Source organism: Cotesia glomerata, linkage group LG7 (assembly GCF_020080835.1).
Source record: "Cotesia glomerata isolate CgM1 linkage group LG7, MPM_Cglom_v2.3, whole genome shotgun sequence".
Lineage (NCBI taxonomy): Eukaryota > Metazoa > Arthropoda > Insecta > Hymenoptera > Braconidae > Cotesia > Cotesia glomerata.
Genome location: NC_058164.1, coordinates 1,157,665 through 1,181,975, shown reverse-complemented (window position 1 = coordinate 1,181,975; position 24,311 = coordinate 1,157,665). Strand labels below are relative to the sequence as shown.

At 31.2% G+C, this 24,311-nt stretch overlaps 6 protein-coding genes across 7 annotated transcripts; 2 read left to right on the top strand and 4 right to left on the bottom strand.

Moving 5' to 3' along the window:
* Positions 1 to 706: 706 nt before the first annotated feature.
* Positions 707 to 2,707, bottom strand: LOC123268471 (BTB/POZ domain-containing protein KCTD16). Its single transcript, XM_044733540.1, has one exon. The coding sequence runs from the start codon at positions 1,831 to 1,833 to the stop codon at positions 1,093 to 1,095; it is 741 nt and encodes a 246-aa protein (XP_044589475.1). The 5' UTR covers positions 1,834 to 2,707; the 3' UTR covers positions 707 to 1,092.
* A 92-nt stretch (positions 2,708 to 2,799) lies between these two features.
* LOC123268472 (ATP synthase subunit O, mitochondrial) lies at positions 2,800 to 4,220 on the bottom strand. The gene is made up of 4 exons (XM_044733541.1): positions 4,065 to 4,220; positions 3,875 to 3,919; positions 3,659 to 3,769; positions 2,800 to 3,363 (listed from the first exon to the last, which is right to left on the bottom strand). Exons 1-4 carry the CDS (start codon positions 4,089 to 4,091, stop codon positions 2,917 to 2,919), a joined length of 630 nt encoding a protein of 209 aa, XP_044589476.1. The 5' UTR covers positions 4,092 to 4,220; the 3' UTR covers positions 2,800 to 2,916.
* Positions 4,221 to 4,328: 108 nt separating this feature from the next.
* LOC123268474 lies at positions 4,329 to 5,405 on the top strand. Its single transcript, XM_044733544.1, has 3 exons — positions 4,329 to 4,532; positions 5,116 to 5,283; positions 5,375 to 5,405. Exons 1-3 carry the CDS (start codon positions 4,467 to 4,469, stop codon positions 5,387 to 5,389), a joined length of 249 nt encoding a protein of 82 aa, XP_044589479.1. The 5' UTR covers positions 4,329 to 4,466; the 3' UTR covers positions 5,390 to 5,405.
* Positions 5,406 to 6,077: 672 nt separating this feature from the next.
* Positions 6,078 to 16,374, bottom strand: LOC123268468 (cell surface glycoprotein 1-like). The gene is made up of 4 exons (XM_044733536.1): positions 15,998 to 16,374; positions 11,847 to 11,935; positions 7,871 to 11,169; positions 6,078 to 7,174 (listed from the first exon to the last, which is right to left on the bottom strand). The coding sequence occupies exons 1-4, from the start codon at positions 16,009 to 16,011 to the stop codon at positions 6,875 to 6,877; spliced, it is 3,702 nt and encodes a 1,233-aa protein (XP_044589471.1). The 5' UTR covers positions 16,012 to 16,374; the 3' UTR covers positions 6,078 to 6,874.
* Positions 16,375 to 19,729: 3,355 nt separating this feature from the next.
* On the top strand, positions 19,730 to 22,849 carry LOC123268469 (F-box only protein 28). Of its 2 annotated transcripts, none has more exons than XM_044733538.1 (4): positions 19,730 to 19,865; positions 19,939 to 20,049; positions 20,213 to 20,461; positions 21,713 to 22,849. In XM_044733538.1, the coding sequence occupies exons 2-4, from the start codon at positions 19,966 to 19,968 to the stop codon at positions 22,454 to 22,456; spliced, it is 1,077 nt and encodes a 358-aa protein (XP_044589473.1). In that variant the 5' UTR covers positions 19,730 to 19,865; positions 19,939 to 19,965; the 3' UTR covers positions 22,457 to 22,849. The 2 variants fall into 2 exon arrangements, with proteins under 2 accessions (XP_044589473.1, XP_044589472.1); XM_044733537.1 differs by having other exon boundaries at positions 19,747 to 19,865; positions 19,951 to 20,049.
* Positions 22,850 to 23,031: 182 nt separating this feature from the next.
* Positions 23,032 to 24,246, bottom strand: LOC123268470 (cilia- and flagella-associated protein 91-like). The gene is made up of 3 exons (XM_044733539.1): positions 23,819 to 24,246; positions 23,512 to 23,723; positions 23,032 to 23,425 (listed from the first exon to the last, which is right to left on the bottom strand). The coding sequence occupies exons 1-3, from the start codon at positions 24,000 to 24,002 to the stop codon at positions 23,072 to 23,074; spliced, it is 750 nt and encodes a 249-aa protein (XP_044589474.1). The 5' UTR covers positions 24,003 to 24,246; the 3' UTR covers positions 23,032 to 23,071.
* Positions 24,247 to 24,311: the final 65 nt, after the last annotated feature.

Genomic DNA, 24,311 nt, shown 5'->3' with positions numbered 1-24,311 from the left:
TTTAAAAGTTATACGAAATTTAACTATTCCTTGCCTCTTACAATCGATTAAACTCTCTGTAATATGGCATTCAACGTTAGCTTACCGTAGTTTTAAGAGACAAAAGGTTTTATTCCTCCTCTCTTTTATGACCTTTTCAGAACTACTACCCTGCTCATCTTCCTATTTAGAGTATGAATTACATACGCCTTTTTAATTATTATCAATGTGATTGTCCAGTGACTTTATTATTTCCAACACACTGGCCTTTATTATTATTATAATTATTATGTTTTATTTTTATCATACTTTTAATTATTATTTTTTTTTTTTTCGTTTTTAATTAAGATATGTGATGATTAAGCCATACTATGATTTTGTCATTAGACACGGCTTAGAGCCGTAAAAAATTCAACAAATTTCTCTACACATCATACAGTAAAAATTTTTTTTCGCCATGTTCCCATTATCAGTGAACCAGAAAAGAATGTTACAATGATTGATTTCTACCATCAATTCGTTATTTAATTAATTTTTTTTTTTTTTTTTTAGAACATATTTGATTGCTGTCGGTTATCCGTATTTATCAAGTATTAAATACATTATTTTGTGTCAAGAGAATAGTTTTTAAATAATATTAATTATTAATAATATTTTAAATATAATATAATATAATATAATATAATATAATAATAATTAGACTAGGAAAAAATATTCCAGTCTAATCTATATATAATATATTTTTTTTTATATATAATATAATATAATATAATACATAAACAACAACAAAAATTACAGAGGTGAATTCAAACCATAAATAAGTTTGAATTTACCGCAATATAATAATGATCCCGCCTATATCAGTTCAATTATCACGAATAATTTTAATTAAAAATTGGAAGATTTATTCTGATGAAGATGATCTACTTGGTGTATATTTTCATTTTTAGTGTGTACTAGGCATTTTTTATTTCTAAATCATCATCATGTTATATTAAAACCAACGTGACCTGTATTGATGTAATATGTATATGTATTACATGTATGTATAAGTACGTGTGTGTGTTAAATTTGTCAGTTTGTATGAGTGTCTTTGAAATGTAAATGTGACATCTACTCGCGCACAAATACAAACTCATTGTAATGATTCCAGCGATTTTCTTCCGAGTCAACACCAGGTTTAAGCTGTTCCGTAGAAGCTCCAGCGGTTCCAGAACCGCAGCTCGCCACAAGCTTAAATCCCTGTTCCTGGAGCATGTCAAAAGCCTGCTCGATGAAGCTGTGTTTGAGGAAGAATCTCGAGGTGTATCTATCGGATAATCCGTGATCTGGATCTCGGCTTTCATTGAGCGTTTCACCAAATACATCCCTGCAGATTGCGACGCGCCCACAGATAAGAATTCTGGAGAGCTTGCGGAATTTAACGTCAGCAAGTCCATCACGACCAAAAGCAAAGCTCCCGCGGTAGCCTACAGTAATGTATCCAACTCCGCGTCTACCACAGAGTGACCTTGTGGTAGCACATCCTTCAGCATTGGCTTCCTGTATGGCTTTCTCCAATCCAGGAAGTCCATAATAAACAGCTTCCCTTCTTAGCCGTTCACGTTCACGGAAGCCTTCAGGTAATGTCAATGCTTCATTACGCAGGAAATCCAATACATAACGAAATAGAACACCGTCACGATCAAGAAAATACTTTCCTTTTGCGTCTTTTTCAACTGGTGTCTTACCCGTAAATATTGCTGATAGCTGAGAGTCACTTTCTTTGGTAAGAGTTGACAGTGATGTTGTATAAAAGACTCCACCCACATTTAATTCAACTACTGAAGGAATTTCTCCGGTTTCTTGACTCATAATGTCAATTATTACACCCCACTGATTTATTAACAACGTTATTAGCAGTCGTCAACGGGTTAAATTAGCCCGAGGGTGTTGGTACTTGGCTAATGTTTGATCAACTGGCTTACACAGGCGCGAACTTTATAATAATATACAACAACGACAAGTATATGTGGTGATGACGATGTCAGACACCCGTTACGGAACTACACGTCAAGAAGTGTCCAACTGGCCCACTGCACTGCCGTCAGGACGGCAAGTGAGTTGCTCTCAAGCTTTATCAACTTGGGTAGATGATCAACGCGCAAGCCGATGTACCAACACGCGCAGGTCCTCAGGTTTATGTGCGATTCGATCTGCATCTGCCTCCAAGAGATAGCTTGTCACTATATTTACTTTTTTTTTTATATATTATTTTATATATGTTATTTCCTCAACAATCAATCTCTTATGTCTTTACTTCTTGCCTGTTGACTTCGTATCCTCTCGAAAAATATTTTTACTACCCTAAATTTTATTGATGGGATATGGTTATTTATTATTTATTACGTGACACGGTTATAATCAATCTTTCTCATAATATAATTCTCTCCAGTCATCAATCATTGCCTGATCAATAATCCTGTGGTCAAGTTAAGCCAACTCAATAGAATGTGCGGCTCCTCACAGTATATCCTAATATTTAAAAGCTAATGCCGTTTAATAGACATTTTACTATTAGCCCAAGGACCACTAACTCAGGTTATAATCAATAAATTGCTTTGATCGTGGACCATACTATAATTTATATGATATATTGGGTTTATTTTCTCCAATATAAATTACGACCAATTGAATGGAAAATCAATTAACTGTTTTTCGTTTGAATTTTCACAATAAATATTTAAGACTATTTTAAGTATAGAGCAAGGGTAAGTTAACAAAAAACGAAAAAAATATCTATGTACATCTAAAAAAAAAAAAAAAAAAGATAAAAGAGAATTATTTACATACATTTTTTATTGAAACTCAATGCATGATGCATGGATTACTACAGTGAAACACCGCGTATAATAAATCTAGTATTTTCTCTGTATAATTTCATTTAAATTGATGTATTTAAGCTGCAGTGGAAATAATGTCTGAATATTTTTTAACTTTACTTGCGATACTCATGTCGACGTATTTGTCACCAATTGAGACAACCATACCACCAATGATTGATGGATCAACTTTTGTTGTTAGAAGAAGGGTTTGTCCCTTTGTTAAGAATAATTTCAAGGCAGACTCAAGCTTAGTTTTGCTCTCAGCGTCAAGAGGCTTGGATGTTATTACCTCGCACACCACTTCACCTCGATTAGCCGCCATAATTAGCTTGAATGCGTTTATTACTTGATTCAATAATCCCAATCGACCATTCTCGGCCAACAGGGCCAACAGATTTGCTGTTGCTGGGTTCAAGTTTATTTTTGTGCTGATGGCTTTGAATGCATCGGCCTTCAATTTACGTTTTACTGATGGATCTTTTACAAAATCAACCAGCTTGGTATCTGTTTTCAACATTCCCTGTAGAAATTAATTATTAAAATATTAATTATTATTGCTAAGTTATGAGAGCAGACACTTGACAATTTTTCGGTTCTTCTTTAAAAATAAACTAGGCATAGAAAATTATTTATAATCTCATTTATAATTTTTCAGAGCTTTTAAAGATGAAGTTTTTAAATAAAAGTTTCTTGCTATAATTTTTTTGTTAAAAAAATTCTAAAAATTATCAGATGTCTCTCAATTTCAGTATCATGCTAAGTTTATATTAATAAATTTGATATTTTCAGTGTCATAATAAATAAAAATTTTTAACCTGGAATTTCAAGAGATCTTTTTCAACAGCATCCAATGATGATTGTTTGCTGGCTGCTGAAAACAAAGCAGTAGCATAACGTCCTTCAACACCAAAAACTTGAAGTGGAGGCTGTTGGAAATTATTTCATAATTATTATTTAATATCAATGAAACTGTGTTGTAAAAAAATTACATAACACAAAATAATTTTTTTTTTTTATTTCAATTTACGTACCTTTACCAATTGTTGTGTGACTGGAGATGAAGAAAATGATCTTACCTGAAAATAATATTAATATTTGTTAATTAAAAATTATTATAATTGATATTTTTCAATACTGCGAGTATATTTTGTTAAATAGATTGGAGTCTAACATAATTTTACTTGTAGAAATAATATTTAAAAAATTTATTAAACAACTTACGATCATATTGAGCCTGCTTGAAGACATTATTGATAAATATATAAATTATAAATTATATATTTAAGTATGAATTTTGTAAATAATTTTCGGGCAAGTGACCCGTTTTTTTTTTCACTGATTAGCAGGTTACCAGTGAGCTAACATGAAGTTGATTTTACACTTCTTACACTTTACTGTCCTTTGCTGAGTACCAACATGATAAAAACAAAAATTTCTTCGTTATCTACAGTTGTCAACCTTGCGGAGTGATAACAACGAAAAATAGAAAAATAAAGACGTAAAAACACATCAAAAGCTCAAGTGTTTTTGACTTTTATTTTAAAAGTATTTGTCGATTAACAATCAACGTGTCACGTTTCATTAATTATTATTAGTTGAAGAAGATAAATTTATTTATTTAAAATGGGTAATTTATGCACATCTTGTTGCAAAGAATCTGGTTCATACGAAGATTTGACACCTGACGAGGTGAGTCATTGTGGTTACATATTTATTTAAAAAGTGTTCACCAATATGTATGACAATTATTATATTATGAACACAAAAATTTATGGAATTATAAAATCATTAAATACTGTTGGAAAAACGTGAAATTACAAGTATTTTTACATATTGACATATTTGCTCTAAATAAATAATTGTTTTCTATTCAACTACCTGTTACCAAGCATGTAATCAATAGTGTTTGACACTAGAGTACGACAATTGTTTTGTTTTTTTTTTTCTTTTTTTATTTATTTAAATGAAAATTAATTTAGCAGACTTTTAACAATTTTTAGAATTTTTCTAACAAATAAATTATGAAAAAAAAAATTGACATGTAGAAATTGGTAAATAAAATTAAAAATTGATTGTGACAGCTAACTTCAATGTCATTTATTTAAATAAATTTAATGCCATAAATAGTAAATTTCAAAATTTAATATAAAAAAGTTTCAATCAGTTTTTTATATATTTTCTTAATCAATTTTTTATCATTTTAATAATATATAATTATTATTATATGCGGTAAGATTTATTAATACTTATTTATTTTTTCTCTTCATTAAAGCAAACAAGAAGACAACAACAAATGGAAGCCGCTGAAAGAAGAATGAAAGAGCAGGAACAACGGGGTATCGGTAATATTAATGTGGTAAAACGTCAACAACAACAAGCTCAAGAACGAGAAAAACGTGAAAACGAACTCGCTAATGCTGAGCGAGATGCGCCGTTGAAGGTATAAAATTATATTAAATATCGGTTATTACCATCTATTCATTGATATCTAATCGATAAAAGTCTAATTGACTCATTCATTTTTATTACAGTGGCAAGTAAACTGAATCAACGCTATAGAATTAAAAATAAACGACTCGAAACGAGACTGGATAATAAATATATACATGCAGCAACTATATATATATATTATAATCGATTAAGTGTAAATTATATCATGTGAGTATTAAATTAAAATATTAAATGGTGGATTTTAAATCCTCATGTTATTACTACTGTTTCAATTAATCGTGATTGTATACCATTAATTCGTAAATACTTATTTTATGTCTCCAATCTGTTTCTACGTGAGACTCAACCAAATTTCTTTATTTGCAAAATTTGTTAATAGCTGCTACATTCCAGTTTTTTCGAGCGTTTTTATTATTATTTAATTTTAAATTTTCACAGTTTGTTAAAAAAAAAAAAAATAATTCCACTACTTTGTTATCAATTAATTCTTTAGAAGTTTCTTAATTATTATTTTTAAATCAACGAAGTTAATGGTAGCACTGCCTTGAAAAAAAATTTGTTTCTTAATATTTTTCACAAATAAAATTTAAACTTTAGAAAGTAATCAATATTTGTCTATTGCAATTTTTCATACTATTATTATAAAAAAGGCGTTTTTTGCATAATATATTTGTACATATCTATTTAAGTTATTATTAACTAATATTTTATCAAAATATTATTAAAATGGGTAAAGTATTAATTATTATTGTTAATGTTATAATTAATTAAAAAAAGACATTATTGAAAATAAAACAGTATATATTGTCAATACTATGTAATTTATTTGAGATTATATAAAAATATACATACGTTAAAGGATTAAAATTATTTTATAATTATCCTATTTTTTGATTAACATTATTACAAAGTATAAATTACTTCCTTCAAAGTGTTATAATCATAATTAGCTGTCTCAATGACAAGGACAGGCAATTTTCAATTGATGGTATTTCACATTATTATCTTTGAATTTACCATAAATGAATAAGTGATGTATGAATAAGATAGAGAGTAGTCATCGAGATCAGTTCAATGATATATTGCGGTTGTCATATCATATTCATACTTATAATTTGACATCTATAGAGCAATATCACTGTCCTCCTCAAGGACTTTAATAACTCTCTTGTTAGGATATCTTTCAATTCAAAATTTAATATCCGTTAATTATTTTTTTAATTAAAAAATATTTTTTATTACTATTTCCAAATGACGCATAATTATATACAAGTTTGATTAATAATTATCTTTTCATTAAAGCGCTCAAAATAAAAATAACGTAGCAATAAATAATTGCTCCGTAAAAAAATACCCGAACCAAATAATTCCCGAATGTCTCGTACGATTTTATCACAAATTATATCAATAATTAAATAACTCGGAAATAAAATCGTACGGAGATTCAATTATTTAATAATAAGAAGTAATATTCATAAATAAATTTTCTTTAATAAAATTTTGTTTTGATGAATTGGCGATGAAAAAAAAAAAATTCATGAAAAAGGAAATGAAAGGTATTTTATATTAAATTTGTGAATCTAAAAAGCGAGCATTCGCGCAGAAAGATTGCGGTCCTCGATAGGTAACTCCCATCGATTTTCCACAGAATGTATTCGTTCATTGTCTTCGTATTTTATATGCGAGCAAGTAGGCAGCCGACTTTGCCGTTCACAGCGTCGAGATACTGACCAGTACACATATTCTTTAGGACATTTGTACAAATAACCCTGTAATGCTTTCCTTGAATCTCTTTTGCATTTATAGAACGCATTGCTGCATCCTTGCTGGAATGGATAGTGACCTTCGTCAGGGCATAAACTTTCTCGTTTAACTTTCATCTGCAAAACAAAAAAAAATATGTGTAATTATTACCAATCAATTATCACTCCTAAAACCACTGATAATTATTTACAAGTGGGGTCAACCCATCTAGCCTATGTTAAATTTTTTTTTTTGATCAAATTGATCAATTTTTTTTTTAATTTTTCGTTTTTTTATATACTTCTCAAAGAAAATATATCAAAAACATCAAAACAATATAAAATAGAAATTTTATCCAAAAACATGAAAGGCAAAATTTTTTCCAACTTTTAAAGGTAAAAAAGCTATCGAGATCTTTATTTTTTCCTTTCACGATATTTTTTATCATAAATGCGTCGTAAAAACACATTGATGAAAGGATTTGTTTATATTTAACAAATCATTTATTAGAGACTACTTTTTAGTCTTTAACAAATATTTCTTAGTATTTAAAAAAATGTATTAATATTTAATAAATGAATATCAGATTTATTAAATACAAAAAAAAATCATTTTAAATACTAAGAAATATTTGTTTAATACTAAAAAGTAGTCTTTAATAAATTAATTGTTAAATATTAACAAATATTTTTAACTATGAACAAATCCTTCTATCAATGCAAGAAGAATTAAAAAAAAATTGAAAATGTTAATTCTTCACCTAGTTATGGCCCAAAATAGGGTTGACCCCACTTGTAAATAATTACCAAATTAACTAATTAAATAATAATTACCGGTGCTTTAGAAGTATGTTCAAGTTGTCGATAAAGTCTAGCAGAAGCCATTTCAGTATCACAAACTTGAGAACTTTCACTCTCCTCGACACACTGTATTTTCTTTTCATCAAAGATAGTCTTGTCAGGACAAGCGAGAACCAAGATCTTTATCTCCATATTGCCCTCAGACATACACTGGTAGAACATATTACAGTACTTAGGATGTCTACGGAAGCCAGTAGGACACACAAGAACAATTTGCTCATCAGTTAAATTTCCAACAATGGGACAAGGGGCAACAAATCCTGTTTCACCTTCTGCTTTAGCAGGCGTAGTACTTTCGGGCTCACTTGTTTCCCCGGCAGCGGTCGTAGTTTCTGCTCCACTCTCGGTGGTCATCTCCATCTCCGTTGTTTGCTCAGGTGATTCAGTGCTTGCCACGGTAGTCTGATCTTGAGATCCCTCTGTTGTCATTTCCGACCCCGTTACTCCTTCTTCCGTACTTTCCGCCGGCGCACCAGTAGTTGTCCCTTCATCTTCTGGGGATTCTGTCCCAGAAGCTGCGGTAGTAGACTCCACTCTACTGGTAGTCATTTCTCCGGTCCCTGGAGCGTCTGTTGACTCTGAAGATTCGGTGGTTGCCTCTCCACTTGGCGTCGTCGAAGGCTCTTGAGAACTTTCAGTACTCGAACTTGGAGGGCTTGCTGAAGAGCCAGAACAGTCGCGCGCTGGATAAACAGACTCGGGATAATTGCAGAGACTGAGACTCGGATCAAAAATAGTTCCCGGCGCACAATCAAAGTGATAAACATTGAAGCCATTGCCGTTGTCCACGCACCGATAAAATTTGTCGCATTTTGTTGGATGGCCATAAAATCCAGCACTGTTACAAACGATTCCCTTATTAGGATCTGAGTCACCTGACGGAGATACTTGAGAAGGTTTATTGCTGCCATTACTGGAATCAGTGGGTTTATTGCTGCCTTCTGTAGTCGAATCGGGACTAGAACTACCTTCACCTTCATCTTTAGGTTTTTCTGTTGGCTCACTGGTCGGCTTACCTTCATCCTTTTCTTTATCTCCGTCCTTGTCTTTATCTTTATTGCTATCCGCTTCTGGACTTGATACTTGATTTGTCTCTGATCCACAGGACGCAACCAGGTGAATGTAATTACACGTGAGCAGAGATTGCTCCCACGCAGTACCTGGAGCGCAATCAAAGTCATATTTTATAAGACCGTTATCACCTTTGACGCAGCGGAAGAATTTACGGCAATCTGAAGGGTTAGGGAAAAATCCTTCGTCTTTGCAACTGGATCCTGACATTCCGGGACCACTTGGTTTTTTATCAGCGCCCGCAGAAGCTGCTGTAGAGGGTGTATCTTCTGTCGTAGGTTTTGGAGCTTCAGATTCGGTAGGCTCTTTGGTAGTTGAAGAAGTCGGCTTTTCTTCTGGAGAAGACTCTGGTGAAGTTTCATTAGAATCTGGAGGACTAGACTCTTCTGTACTGGAACTGGGAGTACTTGGGTCTTCGGGATTAGAACTTGCGCTAGCACTAGTGGTACTAGTGGTAGGAGTTTCATCAGAACTGGTATCACTGGAGTCTGTTGAACTCGGGGAAAATTGTTTATCTTCCTCGGTAGAAGATTCAACAGATGGAGGAGACGAACTCTGATCTTTATCAGAATCTGGCTCTTCATCTTTAGAACTCGTTTCAGTTGGAGCGCTGGAGGGTGTCGTCTGCCCACTCGAACCCGGATTTTTACAGTTTGATACTGCGTACTCGTAATTACATGTCTGGACACTCGGATCCCAAGCTGTGCTTTCTCCACATTCAAACTCGTATTTAGTAAATGTCGAGTCAGCTTTGACACATCGGAAAAATTTATGGCAATCTTTTGGGTCTGGGAAAAATCCTTCTTCATTACAATCTCCAGATCCAGATCCAGCTCCCGGTTTGTTAGTCGTTTCTGCTTGTGGGCCTTCAGACTCCGGGAGGTTTGGTTCCGCAGGACTAGCAGCAGAGCTGGGAGGTCTTGTTGCCAGTGGTTGTCTGACTGTCGACGCGTCAAGTGATTCAGTTGTTGCTAAGGGTGGTTCGGGCCCCGGAGGGTACAGAGGGTAAGGTGAAGATGGCCGGGAGTCGGGATAGCCAGAGTCTTCATCAGGTTCGTTTGGGTTATCGGGATCTTGACCAGGAGAATTCTGACCAGGGTATCCGGAATCTCCACTTGGGACACTTGGATTTGATTCTTGATCAGGAGATCCTTCATTCGGATTGTCGTTGTCGGGATAGTTTGAATCTTGATCTGGGTACCCAGCACCTTGGCTCGGAACATTTGGGTTCGCCTCATCCGGAGTGCTAGGTTCTTCAGAGCCATTTGAATCTTGCTCAGTACCTGGGTCTTGATTTTGATCAGGTTCTTTACCTTGACTAGGATAATCAGACTCTGGGTCTGAAGAATCAGACCCTGGTTGATTAGAATTAGAACCTTGACTAGGATGACCAGGTTCTGGTAAGTTTCCGTCGCTGTGACTTGATCCTGGACTAGCACCTGAGCTACCGCAACTGCTTTTCACCGCCCAGGCATGATTACAACCTTCAATCGTCGAGTCCCAGATAGTTCCTTCACCGCAGGTGAATTCATACGTCGAATAAGATCCAAATCCGTCATTAACACATCTAATGAATTTCTTGCAGTCTTGCGGGTGAGCCATAAATCCTTCGGATTGACACTGAGACTGTCCGCCAGTAGCCGGGCGATTCGAGCCTGGTCTTGGTCCACCTTCAGGATTAATCTCATTTGCATGCGGTGATTCTGTTGGAGGTGGAATATACTGCGGCCGTGACGTTGGAGTACTAGGATGTTGCGGACGAGGACGCGATGGTGTTGAAGGATATTGAGGATGATGAGGTCGTGTTGGTCTCGAAGAACTAGGATACTGAGGACGAGACGGTGAACTACTGGTAGGATATTGCGGACGATGTTGAGGCCCCGATGCTGTTGAAGAACTAGGATAATGCTGGGTAGGTCTTGATGATGAATACTGCGGACGATGCTGTGGTTGATAGACAGAATTCACGTCATTTCCCATTTCGCTGCACTCTGATCTCTCACTGTCTCTTGGGTGAACACAAATGTTTCCCTTGGAGTGAGAGAATACCGTTCCGGGACCACACTCGAACTTGAAAGTCGTCAAAGGACCGGAACTGCCCCAACTTACGCATCTGTAATAGACTTGACACTCTCTTGGATCAGCTTGGTAGCCCTCTTCTCGGCATTTGAAGTTATTCCCCTGTCCGGTAGCATAATCTCCTAGACAGGAAAGGAAAAAAATAGTAAATAAGTCTTGACAAATCTAATTATCTTAATTTAGATTTGATGAAAACGTGTACTGCATAGTTAATTATATCTGTATGTATTTTAATGAAACGAGTTTGTATTATCCTACGGCAGGCTGTGGGTAATTGATATGATATGAGGAAGAAAATAAAAGTACATGTGTATATATTAATATACTGGTATATATATATATGGAGATATGTGCATAGAGACGGCAATAAACCAAAGCCAAAGCTAAAGCTACAACTAAAGATAATAAATGATGAGAATGAAAATGTACAGGGCGCACATATAAACGGCAAAAGGGCTTTGGCATCATCATCGGCACCGGCAGACTACACACGAGAAGAGCAACAGGAGCATCAGATATTGAAGGCTGTTAAGATGTCCTCGTGAAACCAGTTTGACGGCAACAGCATCCGCAGAAAATATTTTTATTCGAGATCTACCCATCGGGCAAGGTAAAAATAGTACCCGGGTAGGTAATCTTAATAGACTTATATATACTACATATAATTCGCGTGCATCTCGTGCTTGTGCTATTGATCATTATTTTTCAATCTGCATTACACGTTTTCGCATCGTCTTTTAGATTTTACCATGCAACCAATACATTTTTTCACAATACCCACTTATATATATTTACATACCTCCATATATCAGCGAAGCTAAGATTAACGTCGTCTTCCAGCGCCAAATAGACTCTCCTGGCCTCAAGACTATTGTCTTTTTGTCTCGTCTATCATCAAAGGAAAATAATAATTACATCACTGGAGTTGTGTTTTATCGGCTATACTTTTCAATGTAAACATAAATTGTAATTATATAGATGTAAGTATATGTCTCGAGAAAAATTTATGATACGATAATAGAAGACATTAATATAAATATAGATATACTTCTCACGTGGAGATGGAAAAATTGTGTGAAAATTAAATAAAAAAAAAAGCTCATAGGAATGTTTTTAAAGAAAAAAGATTTGTTATGCTTAGAGGTGGAAGAATTATCAAAGAAAATGACAGGTAAGTATGAAGAAAAAGAGCACATAAAAGAAAAGGTAATTAAAAGATTTTAGTGATAAATGTTAAATATTGAAATGAATAATTTATAAGATATGTTTTACTTGTTATAATACCTTATAAAAGATCGCAAGGTTATACAAATCTTTATTCATTTAGTTAATTAGATGAAACATGAATTATTAAAAAAAAAAACTCTATCAGGGTTACAGAAAATTTCAAATAATTATTTTAAAAAAATGTAATTTGGTTTATTGTAAAAAATTTTGTTTAAAAAAAACTAACTTGATTTAAGAGAAAATTTCTTGAACCAAGAAAATAATTTTGAGGAGTTTCACTGGTTTTAATCTACACTAAGAGAAAAAATTTCTATTGAAGAAATTAATTTATTGAAAATTTATTTGATTTGGAAAAAAAGAATTTTAGATAAAAAATTTACGAATTTTTATCTAATATTTTTTTTTCCAAAAAAGAAGTTATTGTGAGAAAAATTTTTATTTCTTCAGCTAAAAAAATAAAATTGTTGAAAATTTTCAACAAATTAATTTCTTATTTTAACATTGCTCATTTTTTTCAAAATAAATTTTTTTTCTCAGTGTATAAAAAATTTTAGAATTAAATAAAATTTCTTCAAACCAAAAAAATTTTTTTTAGTCTAAGATTTAAATATTAAAAAAATGAAGATTTGACTTAAATATCAATGTCAATGCATGACGCATTTATTAACTGTCAATCATCTTCTTTCAGATCACGGTTCGAAAAAATATAAACAATCCAGTTGTGGTAATGGAAATTCCTGAATTAAACATCAATCAGATGAGATCAAATCGCAATACGACAGTTACTCGATCGCCCAGTTGGCTTTTATCCAATAGTAAAATTCCTTACTATAAGACACCTCGTGAAGCAGCTGTTTAATTCCGACATTTGAAATAACGTTTATGGAATTTAATTGGGTAAATAAACCGACGTGAAGTAAAGTGTACGTGTGAATAGCGCAAACATGCGAATCCTTGGAACGTGTTATCGGGGATGATTGGATGGGCAGTGACTCGGCGATAGTCCGTAGCCTACAGCCCGACTATAGAAAGAAGAAATATAAAGATTACAGAGTCGTACAGAGGAGTTGCATTAAGGAAGTCGTCATACTAGTTAACTAGCTCCTTTCTCCTTTACGGCTATTGCTCCTGCTGTGCAATATCAGGGTGAATTCCGCTTACCACGGTCACGATGACATAATGCCGCTGCAAATTATATAATGCAAGGTCTGTAAAGTCACTGACTCTACTTTCAACTGACTTTCAATGTCACCCCTAGCGATAAACATTACTTGATATTCTTATATCTTTATAGACTATCAATTAACTTTTATTTTAATTGTCAAATGATTCATTAGCTTCACCGTTTTTTCCCTTTGTAATTTTTATCATATCAATCTCAAGGTAGCTAATAAATGAATCTCAAGATCCTTATTTTTATTTATTTATTTATTTTGTTTTAACTTCCGCCAACAACTAACGGTCTTGTGTCTTATATTCAAAATACTATAGAATAAGTTAAATACTTCTGGTCTCTGGCCACTTGACAATAAATACATAGTGAGTCACTTATGTCGACAAACGGAATACATATTTTTGACTTTAGGTCATGAATAAATTATTATATTAATAATTAATGAGGTTATTAACCTTGCGTTATATTTTTTTCTTTAATTTTTTTAAAGCTCATTTACAATTTTTTCTTTCAGATAAAACAAAACTAAACCAGATTTTTTCTCCAAGACAAGTCATTATTAAATTACCCCAGTGACAACTGATTGACTAGCTGAAATTTTTTCGCTAAACAACAAAAAAAAGTACCACCTAAGATGAAGATAAAAAAATATTTCCTGTAAGAGTAAACGATTGCTATCGCGAACATGATGTACGAGCTTTTTCAGCCACATAATTTCTGTGAAACGCTTTTTTTATCCCCGTTGGCTTTTTTTTTCAACGCTGCTCTACAAGTCAAGAGACACAGGAGTACAAGAATAGGGGCTGCTGGCAATTGCGGTTTAATAATAAAACAAACAAATAAAATTAAGAAAAGCAAGTCTTCACAAAGTTGTTACCAATAGCTCGAACTTGAGAAGTGATGAGGAGGCTGAGGTGGTACTGAACCTGGCTGGCTATTATTGCAATATCTGGAATATATATATATATATATACACCAGTACTGAGAGTAAGTACTGAGTACTGAGTAAAGAGGTTCAATACATACGAATGGATGAGAGAGCTACAACCTTGACGCGGTTACTTGCAAGGTCGTCCTCGTGCGTCTATGTAAGTAAGTAAGTACCTATGTACGTATTTTATACGTACGGCATTTGGTCTCTATTTTTATTTTGTTATTTATTTTTTAGTTGACGAGACCCCGAGATAACGATAATGACCACGACTACGACGGCGACGATCCAAGCGCGGAAGGTCGTATCAAGATACTCGACGATTATCCACATTGTTTTTTCATTTTTTTTTTATTTTAATTTCATCCACACTATGTAGGTATTCGCAATTAAAGGGACAAGCTGAAATTACTCGTACGTGTCCTCCGATATCTCACCTTTTTTACTCTCAACTACCGCTATTATCTATCATGGTAATGTTGGATTAAACAATTTAACGACCTTTACACTATTATAATAATACTATAAAAATAATTATAATAGTCAGTTTTTATTTATTCATTTACTCTTATTATTATTTTTTTTTCCTATTTCAGATAAATATATATTCCCGAAGAATATTTAAAGGACGAAAAAAATATTAATAATAATAAACCATTATCGGCAAATAAATATTCTTCAATGGTATTTTAATAGTGTGAGAATGGAGAGAATAAATAAACGGGGGGTTGTTTGCAAGTGCGGTACATTCCGGTACTTGAATCCTTCACCATTTATGGCTTTTCTTATACACACGCCCAAGGTACTGCTAAATAATAATAATACCGATGATAATAAAAATAAAAATAAAAATAACAATAAAAGCACACCGTATTATATATGTGGAAGTAGATATATATTTATCTTCGGTACATACTACCCAGTAGTAAGGTTCAATGTTAAGTTACATTAAATACCAGCAAAACTCATTATCACCAATTAGCAAATACTTAATCGTCTGCAAAAATAGTCTAAAGAATCTAATTACTATAATTATTTTTATTGTTATCATTAGCATTACTTTGAAATTATCAATGATAATATTCAAAGCATGCGCGCGTACAGGATATTTCATTACAAATGATATCATGGATAAACCAATTAAGATACCTGATATATTATACGGTGCTATTACAAAATAATAATTATTGTTATTATTTATTTTGATTAGTATTATATTTATTAAATAATTAAACGATTTAGTTGCTAAATAACGTTTGGGTGATTACACTAATCTATTGTTTGTATTAATGAATTTATGACCTCGATTATTGAAGGACGCAAATTTACGTCATCTCTGGACTATTTTAAAGGGAATGTATTTTTTGCATTAATTTATTTTAAATAATTTTTAAAAGGTGTTAATAAGATATTTAATTTGTTACAGTAATTATAGATTAGTAAATAAATAGATACTGACAATTGACGGGTAATGAAATAATTAATTGATAATCATTGTTATTAAAAGTGTTTGAGTTTGTGATAAGTAGTTTTAGTTTGATCGATAAATTTATAAAGTGAATCAAAACGTAGTAATTTGTATGTCGGATAAAATAGTAATAATAGCTTCAAGACTCACCCTTGCGTGATCATGATAAACCGAGCGTTGTCCTTGTACTTGACACCATCGAGTAAATACTTCAATCACCGATCTTTCCGTTTGTAAGGAAAGATTATTTAAAACTTATTTAATTAACTAATTTTTGTATTTTTTATTATTAATTATAACAAAAACTAAAATTTTATTTTAAAAATGACTGGCAGAATTGGGACTGATTAAAATGAAAATTTTAGGTAAAGACAAGCAAGAGCTGACGCAGCAGACTTAGGGAAGATTAAATCGGCGTTCTTGGGGTATATTCTGGAAATCAGTCTCTGATCGTGGCACGTTCTGACAGGGAGTAAGTCCCAGGGACTTGGATGGCTTCTACTTATAAAGACTTGCTTCTCCTGGACGTGTGTGTTATTCTTGCATTCGCGAGAAAGAATCACCAAGGCGCCACGGTGGAAGGGGACATGGAGCGTGTCGTGATCATTATATTGATACTACTCTGCTCCTAGAGTAGTAGGAATAAGTCCCACTAAGAATCACACTTCTTCAACCTCCCTCACTTAACATTAAATATAATTATCATTTTTTACCGTAGATTCTTCGGTTGCACCTGGCTTGTAGGTCTTATGTTTTCCATCGCTCAATCAGCAAATCAGAAAATGGAAAATTAATGGAATTAACTAGTCATACTTGTAGATAAAATCAATGTATGACGTGTTAATTTTTTTAAAAATCCATAAAAATGACGGTAATGTTGGCGTAAAGCATTTATACACGTGGAATGCAGCGGCTTTGATCTTATACGATAAGCAATTGAACGCGTTAATAAAATTCCAAGAGGGAGAAGTGCAAACTTATAGTACATATAGTAAGAGAGAGTCAATGTCCCAATGTTAAATCCTTTTTCTACGAATACAAATATTATTCTCCGAATATTGAGTATTATATATCGTAAATAAATCTTTTATAATTGACATTTGAATTGGTTACATTTGAGTTTCAAAGCGCAATTACATTTTACAATCTTCATTTGAATATAAAAATAATTTATAAAACACGGGCTGAGAGTAAGGGTGAGTGCGTGGAAGTTGTTGTGGCACTTGCGAGGGTGTCGTGAACATTTTTATTCTTCGCTGTTTATAATAGACAAACAACTACCAAGTACTCTCGAGGAAGCTCTGCAAAACTTGTACCATTGTTCCGCGCTCCCTAGATTTACCTTCGATAAAAGTAAACATCATCTCCAGCGATACCTTGCGTGTTTTAATTAAATTTTCTTATAATTTTTTTTTTACAGCAATGTCCTCGCTTAAGTAAATTTTAAGAATTATTTTATACTTAAAAAGTTGGGAAGAAATAACAATTTTCGTCGAGCTACTACAAATATAATTAAAAATAACTTAGTTGTAACTTAAATTGGGTAAGAAAAAAATTTATATACGGAAATTTAACTATCGCGGAAATTGTAATTCAAAGTAAGAAGATAAAGTTTAGCTTGTGAATAGACCCCCTGCGTATTATTGCTACAATCTTATGTTAACAAGCTCGTAATCCTTTTTTACAGTAAATTAAATTCTTTATAATTAATATCTGTTATTTTCTAATGTATTACCTATTCATAAATTTATATTGCCTCGATTTATTTCATTTAATTGCAAATGATTTAATATTTTAACCGCTCGACGGTATAACTGGTTCTGATCTAGTCTGGAAAAATATAAATTTTGATTAATTTCTGACAAAGCTCAAAACTAACAACATTTTTTTTACTAGCGTAATAATTATAAAAAATGATATTAAAAAAATAACGGCAAGGATAAATTTTATCCATGTTATAAAAAATTAATGCTCCTCAGTGAGGTGTGAAAACGTCGAACACTAACGGTACGAAAAGTTACACCTTTAACTTTTTTATTGTTTAAGGCTTAATATGTTACAATTGGTTTTATAGCAAGGATGTTTAAATTATACAGAGTCAATGTCAATATCAATATTATTATGTTAATTTTATAGTTTTTCCTTATTTTGTAGCTTTTCTTTAATTTTCATCATTTTTGTTACTATATTATGGTCATGGATTAAAAAAATGTATAATTTCTAATTTATTTATATTAAATATATTCACTATGTAAATTATACTTACGGCCCTTAGGAAATACTTGGGTAATTATTTACAAGTGGGGTCCACCCTATTTTTGGCCATATCCAGGTCAAAAATTAACATTTTTTAACTGTTTTTTTTTCTGCTTATTTTTACGGCGCATGTATGATAAAAAATATTGTAAAAGAAAAAAAATAAAGATTTCGATAGCTTTTTTGCCTTCAAAAGTTGGAAAGAATTTTGGCTCTCATGTTTTTGTATAAAATTTCTATTTTATAAAGATAAAAAAGTTTTGATGTTTTTGATATATTTTTTTTTGTAAAGTACATAAAAAAACGAACAATTAAAAAAAAAAATGTTGAGTATCATAATTTTCTAAAAAATTTCTAAATTTTTTTGAAAATTTGTAAAACTTCTTAAAATTGTTCTTAAAATTTTCAAAAAAAAAAATTTCGTTTAAGAAAATGAAAATTAAAATGGTGGACCCCACTTGTAAATAATTACCAATACTTGTTCTAGGGCTACTTAATTTAATAAATAAATAAATGTAAAATTTTACAACAACTATTATGAAAATATGACTATATATAAATTATATTTAAATTTGAATTTTGAGTAAAAGATTAAAAAAGTTAAAAAATTAGGTAAGATTTTCTTTGCAATAAATTAGATTTTCTATATAAACATATATCGTCATTGATTTTATAAAATTCCTGATTTTAAGATAAAACTTCAATTTAAAGTAGAAATTTGAAAAATAATTCTTTAAGCTTATAAAAACAAAAAAAAAGAAGAAAACTATGTTTATATTGATTTTCTTTTTTAATGTTATATTATTCATTATTATTTTTTTAGGACGTGATGTAATAAATATAATAAATATGACCTTGCGACAAAAATGAAACAAAAAAAATCAATCTATCAGCGCTGCATTGAACAATTCTTGCATTCTTTTAAAACTGAGTAATATGCAAGTGAAGAGTCAGAGGATAATTGATTTGCTGTAAGTGTATATCTCTCCAATTAAAGCTCAGCAATTAAGAACGGACATCCGGGTCGAATGTTCATATAATTATATTGTCTTATTATTCGATAATTATTTTGTTTAAAATCATCTATTTAACTTATCAAGTTCAAATGAATATATACAAACATCCAAGTGATTATTTGCATGTAAAATAACTTGACGGCTGTCATCTTGATTTTTTCCCTTAGGCAAATAGAAAATTTTTTTTTCTAAACCAGTTCGTGGGCTTTTTATCTATGGTTATATTTATTTATTAAACTTCTTGTACTTGAGATGGAACATAAATATTATCATTTAAATTGCGTAATAAAATTCGTAAATAATATTAAATTTCAGTTACTTTTCTACGTAACTTTATTGCCGGAGTTTTTACTATCTCTTTTGTCTATTGCTATAGAATTTTTTTTTTACCAATAAAAAAACAAATTTTTATTTAATACTCGTTCGTAATTATTCAATTATCTGATCAAAATAATGTATGAATAATTTTTTTTGTCATTTTTTAATGGTCATGTCTTTATTTATTATTTATCGGCTATTAAAAATAATTTTTTAAATTTATCCCGCCATCTCTCGCTGAAATTCATAAGTTCTGTGACCTGAGTCCCGAGTGCTGCGCCATCAACTAAAGAGAGACAGAAAGTCAAAGCAAGAACGTAGAAAAGTGTTGCCATTTTTAATTAGTAATTACATCAGTAACAGCATTGTTTTGTTTTGTTTTGTTATTGTTCATACAAAAATAACAATTCAAAATAACAAACAAATATGTAAGTTTATTCACTGCTAATTATTTTTAAATTTATTTATATAATCACAAATTAATGACAATTAATTTCAAAGATTGTATTACAGAAAAAATAAACCAAAATGTTGCTGATTGAATTACCCGATGTTGTCTTTGAAACAATTTTATCCAAATTGTCGTATGATGAAATTGCTCGGAATCGATTGGTAATTTTTTATTTTTATATTGCTTTTAATATTCTTAGTAATTATTACTTTTTTTCATATAATTTTAGATTTAGGTTGACAAAAGATTGAGTTTTTTCGCATTCTTTAATTGAAAAAAAAATTCTATTGTCACAGAATAATTCGTTTTGAATTTTATTTATAGGTTTGTAAACATTTTGACCTAACATGCCAAAAATTATTGAACCGCGGGTTTCAGTCAATGGAACGTTATCACACTCAATGTCTCCGAGAAGTAAAAAGCCAGTTGCCAAGACGTGAATCTGAAAGACGCAATCATTCATTAGCTCGTCATTGTGATGTTTTAACAGCCATTGAGACCCGTATTTCAATGTTGTCAATGACATTTATGAAATATATTAATCAAAACCTTTGCTGTTTTATTCCTGGCAAGGTATTTTATTTATTTTTATATTTATTTAATTAATTAAGGAGGATGGCCACTGTGAGGATCGAAAAAATAGGTGATTTTCGGGAATTTTTTTGACTGGGATAATAAAGAAATTTGGGGATCGGGTTTTTTTTGTTTCACAAAGTATACATTGGAGATCATTCTCCTAAATTTTGATTAAAAAATATCATGTTGTTATAAGAAACAAAGTTATAAGCATTTTTGTGGAGCACCAAAAAAATTTTCCCACCACGGTGTGATCTTTAACTCAAAAACGGATTATCTAAAACAAAAAAACAGCGTTGTAATCTGCATGCGTGTGGTTATAGTTGCACGTAGATAATAATAAAGTTAGTCGACATTTTTGATTTTTTTCTTTTGTTTAATTTGTTAAATTATAACTAAAAAATATTTTTAAAAAATTGCACTTATAGTTTTTGAACTTTTTAACAAATGAAAAAAATTTTTTTTAATTTTTTTGTAATAATTCTTTAATATAAAAAATCATAAAATTTTTTAGATGTTGACTAACTTTATTTTCATGAAAATTTGGATTTTAAAAAAAATGTTGGTATTAAAAATTTTTTCGTTTTTTTTTTGGATTTAAACAGCCCTAAAAAATTTTTAAAATCAAAATTTTCAAAATCCCCTACGTGCAACGATAGCTACTGAATAGACGAATACGGGGGAAGAAAAAGTTGCAAATCGGTTCATATTTATGCAAATTACAGTTCCCAGCAGTTCAGAAAAAATAGTTTCGAAAAAAACGCGTTTTTGTCGGAGCGCCGCGGGTGCAATGGTCATTTGACACGCTGCCACAAAAATGACTATTACTCGAAAAATATTCGCAATTTTCATATGAAACTCTAGATAGGGTAGAAGTACCGTTTTTGGGCACCTTAGCACCGTTTTTGACCAGTTAACATTTGAATTAATTTATAAAAAATTATAATATTACCATATTTTTGTTAAGTTTTAAAAAATTTATATTAAAACAAATTGACTTTGTAATGGTTTATTAATATAAATTCATTTCTATCGTTTATTTGAACAATAAATAGCCATAAATGGTACTTCTACCCTGCATATTTTTTAATGTATAAACTTTGATTTAATAAAAAAAAAAAAAAAAAAATTTTTTTTTAATTTCACATTGGCTATCCCCCTTAATTATCAGAAAATTTACAATAATTAAATAATTGAAAATAATAAAACTTTGAGATCTATATAAATCAATAAGAAATATTTAATTAGGTGATTGATGAAATATTTCGAATTCTTCACTTGGTAAAAGACTCAAACAGTTTGCCTCGAGCTCACGAGATCCTCCAAGAATTGAGAGACATTAGCAGTATGGCAATGGAGCACTTTGATGAAAAAATAATGCCAGCATTCAAGTCACGCATGAGTTCATCAAGCATAAGTAGTGTCAGCAGTTATGACTTGCCAGGTGGAAGCTTGATGATTCCGTACAGCCCTACATCATCTCACGGTACCAGTCGTAGTCCTTCGATTATTTTGGGCCGCTACCATCCTCACACTGCTGACAAATTGGAACAGCAGTTTAAGAAACTTGTTTGCAAAACACGTAAAAATAAATTGTCATTCATGGCGATAAGAAGTAAATTGAGTAAAATGCGTCTCCGCATGAAGCGCCAGGGCGCGCAAATGCGCTTACAAAGCAATAAATTACATGAACAAGCTAAAAAGTTGAATGAACAAGAGCTGCAAATTGCTGATTTACGCAGGCATTTTGAGGAGTGGGAACAAAAAATGGGTGATTTGACCGCTGAGCTGAGTCGCGCGCGTGATGAGTCTTTAACGGCAGATAATATTAAACGTCGTATATCGACTGTTCAAAAAGATTCGTGCGATAACTCTAAACCTAATTCAAAAAAACGTAAACTTATCGTTGAGCGTAAGCCTTCATGTGATGCTTCGGATATTAAATTTAAAAAATTTATGTCCGACTTACTGAGTGAATCTCGAAAAGAGTAGTAGATATAAATTTAAGGCTTTAATTAAAAACGCTTGAATAGTAATAAATTTATTATCATTTATAAAAAAATCATTCAAATTAAGTATTAAATTTTTCATTGATATCAATTATTTTTTAATCATACAAAATATTATAATTTCATGCTTTATATCGATTAATATTTAAAAGCAATAAGAATTTTTTTTTTACTTAAATTATATAAAAAAAAAATTTAGTACTTAATTGCACGTTGAAATAAGAAAACTTTTTCACGTTTGCTCATTTGAAAAAACTTTACATGCATGTGAATGTTGTAAAAAGTAACCACTGAGTTATGAAAAATGTTATTTATAAAATTAGCTAAAAAAAAAAAAATTTAAGTACATATCGAATATATATGAACGCTCACCTTAGATGCTGTATTCAATCGTATGTTTTTTAAATCGATATGTAAATTTTTAAGCATATCATCAGTCCATCTCGTTTCGCGTAAACAAAGTTCATCGGTCTTTTTATCATTTAGTTGATTAATGTGATTAACCCGAGTGAGATAGCTCATTGGATCTTTTTTATCTAAACAAAATTCAAGGCGAAGTTGATCATAAACATGATTTATTTCTTAGACTAGCTTACACTTAATATATAAACATATATAACTCACCCTGCAGCGTTTTTCTGTTCAACAATGAATCATAAAAAGATTCATCGTCGAGCTTAAACCTAAATAGACATTCGTCTTTAAGATCTGTAGTTTTTGCCCCAGGATTTTTAATAAATTTCGAATTTTTATTACGATGCTTGGCGCTTATTTTACGAATTTCTCTATTTAATTCACGTTTTATTTCATTAATCCGTTTATTTCGTAATTGATTTAAATATTTACCGAGTTTTTCAAACCGTTGTATTATTTTTTTTTTTCGCTGGTAATTATTAGTCTTTATCACTTTGTTAATCCACTCCAGACGTTCATCCATCATCATTTCCAGCTCCTGAATGGCGATAAAAATATTTTTAACGATAATTATTTAAATAGATTTAAGAAAAAAGGTTGAGTAAAAAAAGGCAATCGCCTTACTTTGTCACGGAACGACCATTCGTCTCTATCAATCATAGTAATTATAGCTTTGTGTGTTTGTACATTGACCTTACAATCAAGAGGAGGTAATAAAGACTCCCATGATTTTTTTACTCTCATCCTCTTTATTATTTTTAACTCATCTGTACCTACTGGTAATCCACTACCCCATGATAAATTTTCAAGACCAAGAACTTCAGGTTCTTTACTACCTGAATAAAAAATAATTATTTTAATTCAATGTAATATCATATTATGCACTTTCAATAGTAATAATTTACAATTCTAATTACAATTTTTTATATACCTAAAGCAAGTTTATAAGGTGGCTCCCATGGTATCGTTTGAGTTTCGCTATCTCTATAATCGGTTTGAGTTCCTTTGGACAATAAATTTCTTGCAGTCATGACCCGAGAATCATAATCAAATACTCGCACATTCGGCATTACTAAATCGTCCGCATTTTTACGCGTTAAATTACACAGATACATATTTTTATTATTTTTATTTAAATAACCTCACGATTTAAATACCAGGATAATACCAGATGAAATATAATTGAATATTGATCAAACAGTTCAAGGACAACCGCAGATGGAATGAATTCCAATGGAAAAATATTTTTAAATTATTGTTGGAACTATTTATATGAAGAAAAAAAAATCAATAATCAATTACAACACAAATGAGATTGCTTTATTTTTTAATTAGAATTCTCCACAGATTTTAATATTTATTAATTAAAACAATTAAGACGTTAAATATTTAATAAATAAATATACTGTCTTAAAATTTTTCAA

Coding starts and splice junctions, on each gene's coding strand:
- LOC123268471 (XM_044733540.1), bottom strand. CDS start 1,833: ATGAGTCAAGAAACCGGAGAAATTCCTTCAGTAGTTGAATTAAATGTG.
- LOC123268472 (XM_044733541.1), bottom strand. CDS start 4,091: ATGTCTTCAAGCAGGCTCAATATGATC. Junction 3,920..4,064: donor CAAGCAGGCTCAATATGATC/GTAAGTTGTTTA, acceptor TATTATTTTCAG/GTAAGATCATTTTCTTCATC. Junction 3,770..3,874: donor TCACACAACAATTGGTAAAG/GTACGTAAATTG, acceptor AATTTCCAACAG/CCTCCACTTCAAGTTTTTGG.
- LOC123268474 (XM_044733544.1), top strand. CDS start 4,467: ATGGGTAATTTATGCACATCTTGTTGCAAAGAATCTGGTTCATACGAA. Junction 4,533..5,115: donor AAGATTTGACACCTGACGAG/GTGAGTCATTGT, acceptor TCTTCATTAAAG/CAAACAAGAAGACAACAACA.
- LOC123268468 (XM_044733536.1), bottom strand. Junction 11,170..11,846: donor AGCTTCGCTGATATATGGAG/GTATGTAAATAT, acceptor TTTCCTGTCTAG/GAGATTATGCTACCGGACAG. Junction 7,175..7,870: donor AACATACTTCTAAAGCACCG/GTAATTATTATT, acceptor TTTGTTTTGCAG/ATGAAAGTTAAACGAGAAAG.
- LOC123268469 (XM_044733538.1), top strand. CDS start 19,966: ATGTTGCTGATTGAATTACCCGATGTTGTCTTTGAAACAATTTTATCC. Junction 20,050..20,212: donor AAATTGCTCGGAATCGATTG/GTAATTTTTTAT, acceptor TTTTATTTATAG/GTTTGTAAACATTTTGACCT. Junction 20,462..21,712: donor GCTGTTTTATTCCTGGCAAG/GTATTTTATTTA, acceptor ATATTTAATTAG/GTGATTGATGAAATATTTCG.
- LOC123268470 (XM_044733539.1), bottom strand. CDS start 24,002: ATGTATCTGTGTAATTTAACGCGTAAAAATGCGGACGATTTAGTAATG. Junction 23,724..23,818: donor ACCTTATAAACTTGCTTTAG/GTATATAAAAAA, acceptor TTTTTTATTCAG/GTAGTAAAGAACCTGAAGTT. Junction 23,426..23,511: donor AATGGTCGTTCCGTGACAAA/GTAAGGCGATTG, acceptor ATCGCCATTCAG/GAGCTGGAAATGATGATGGA.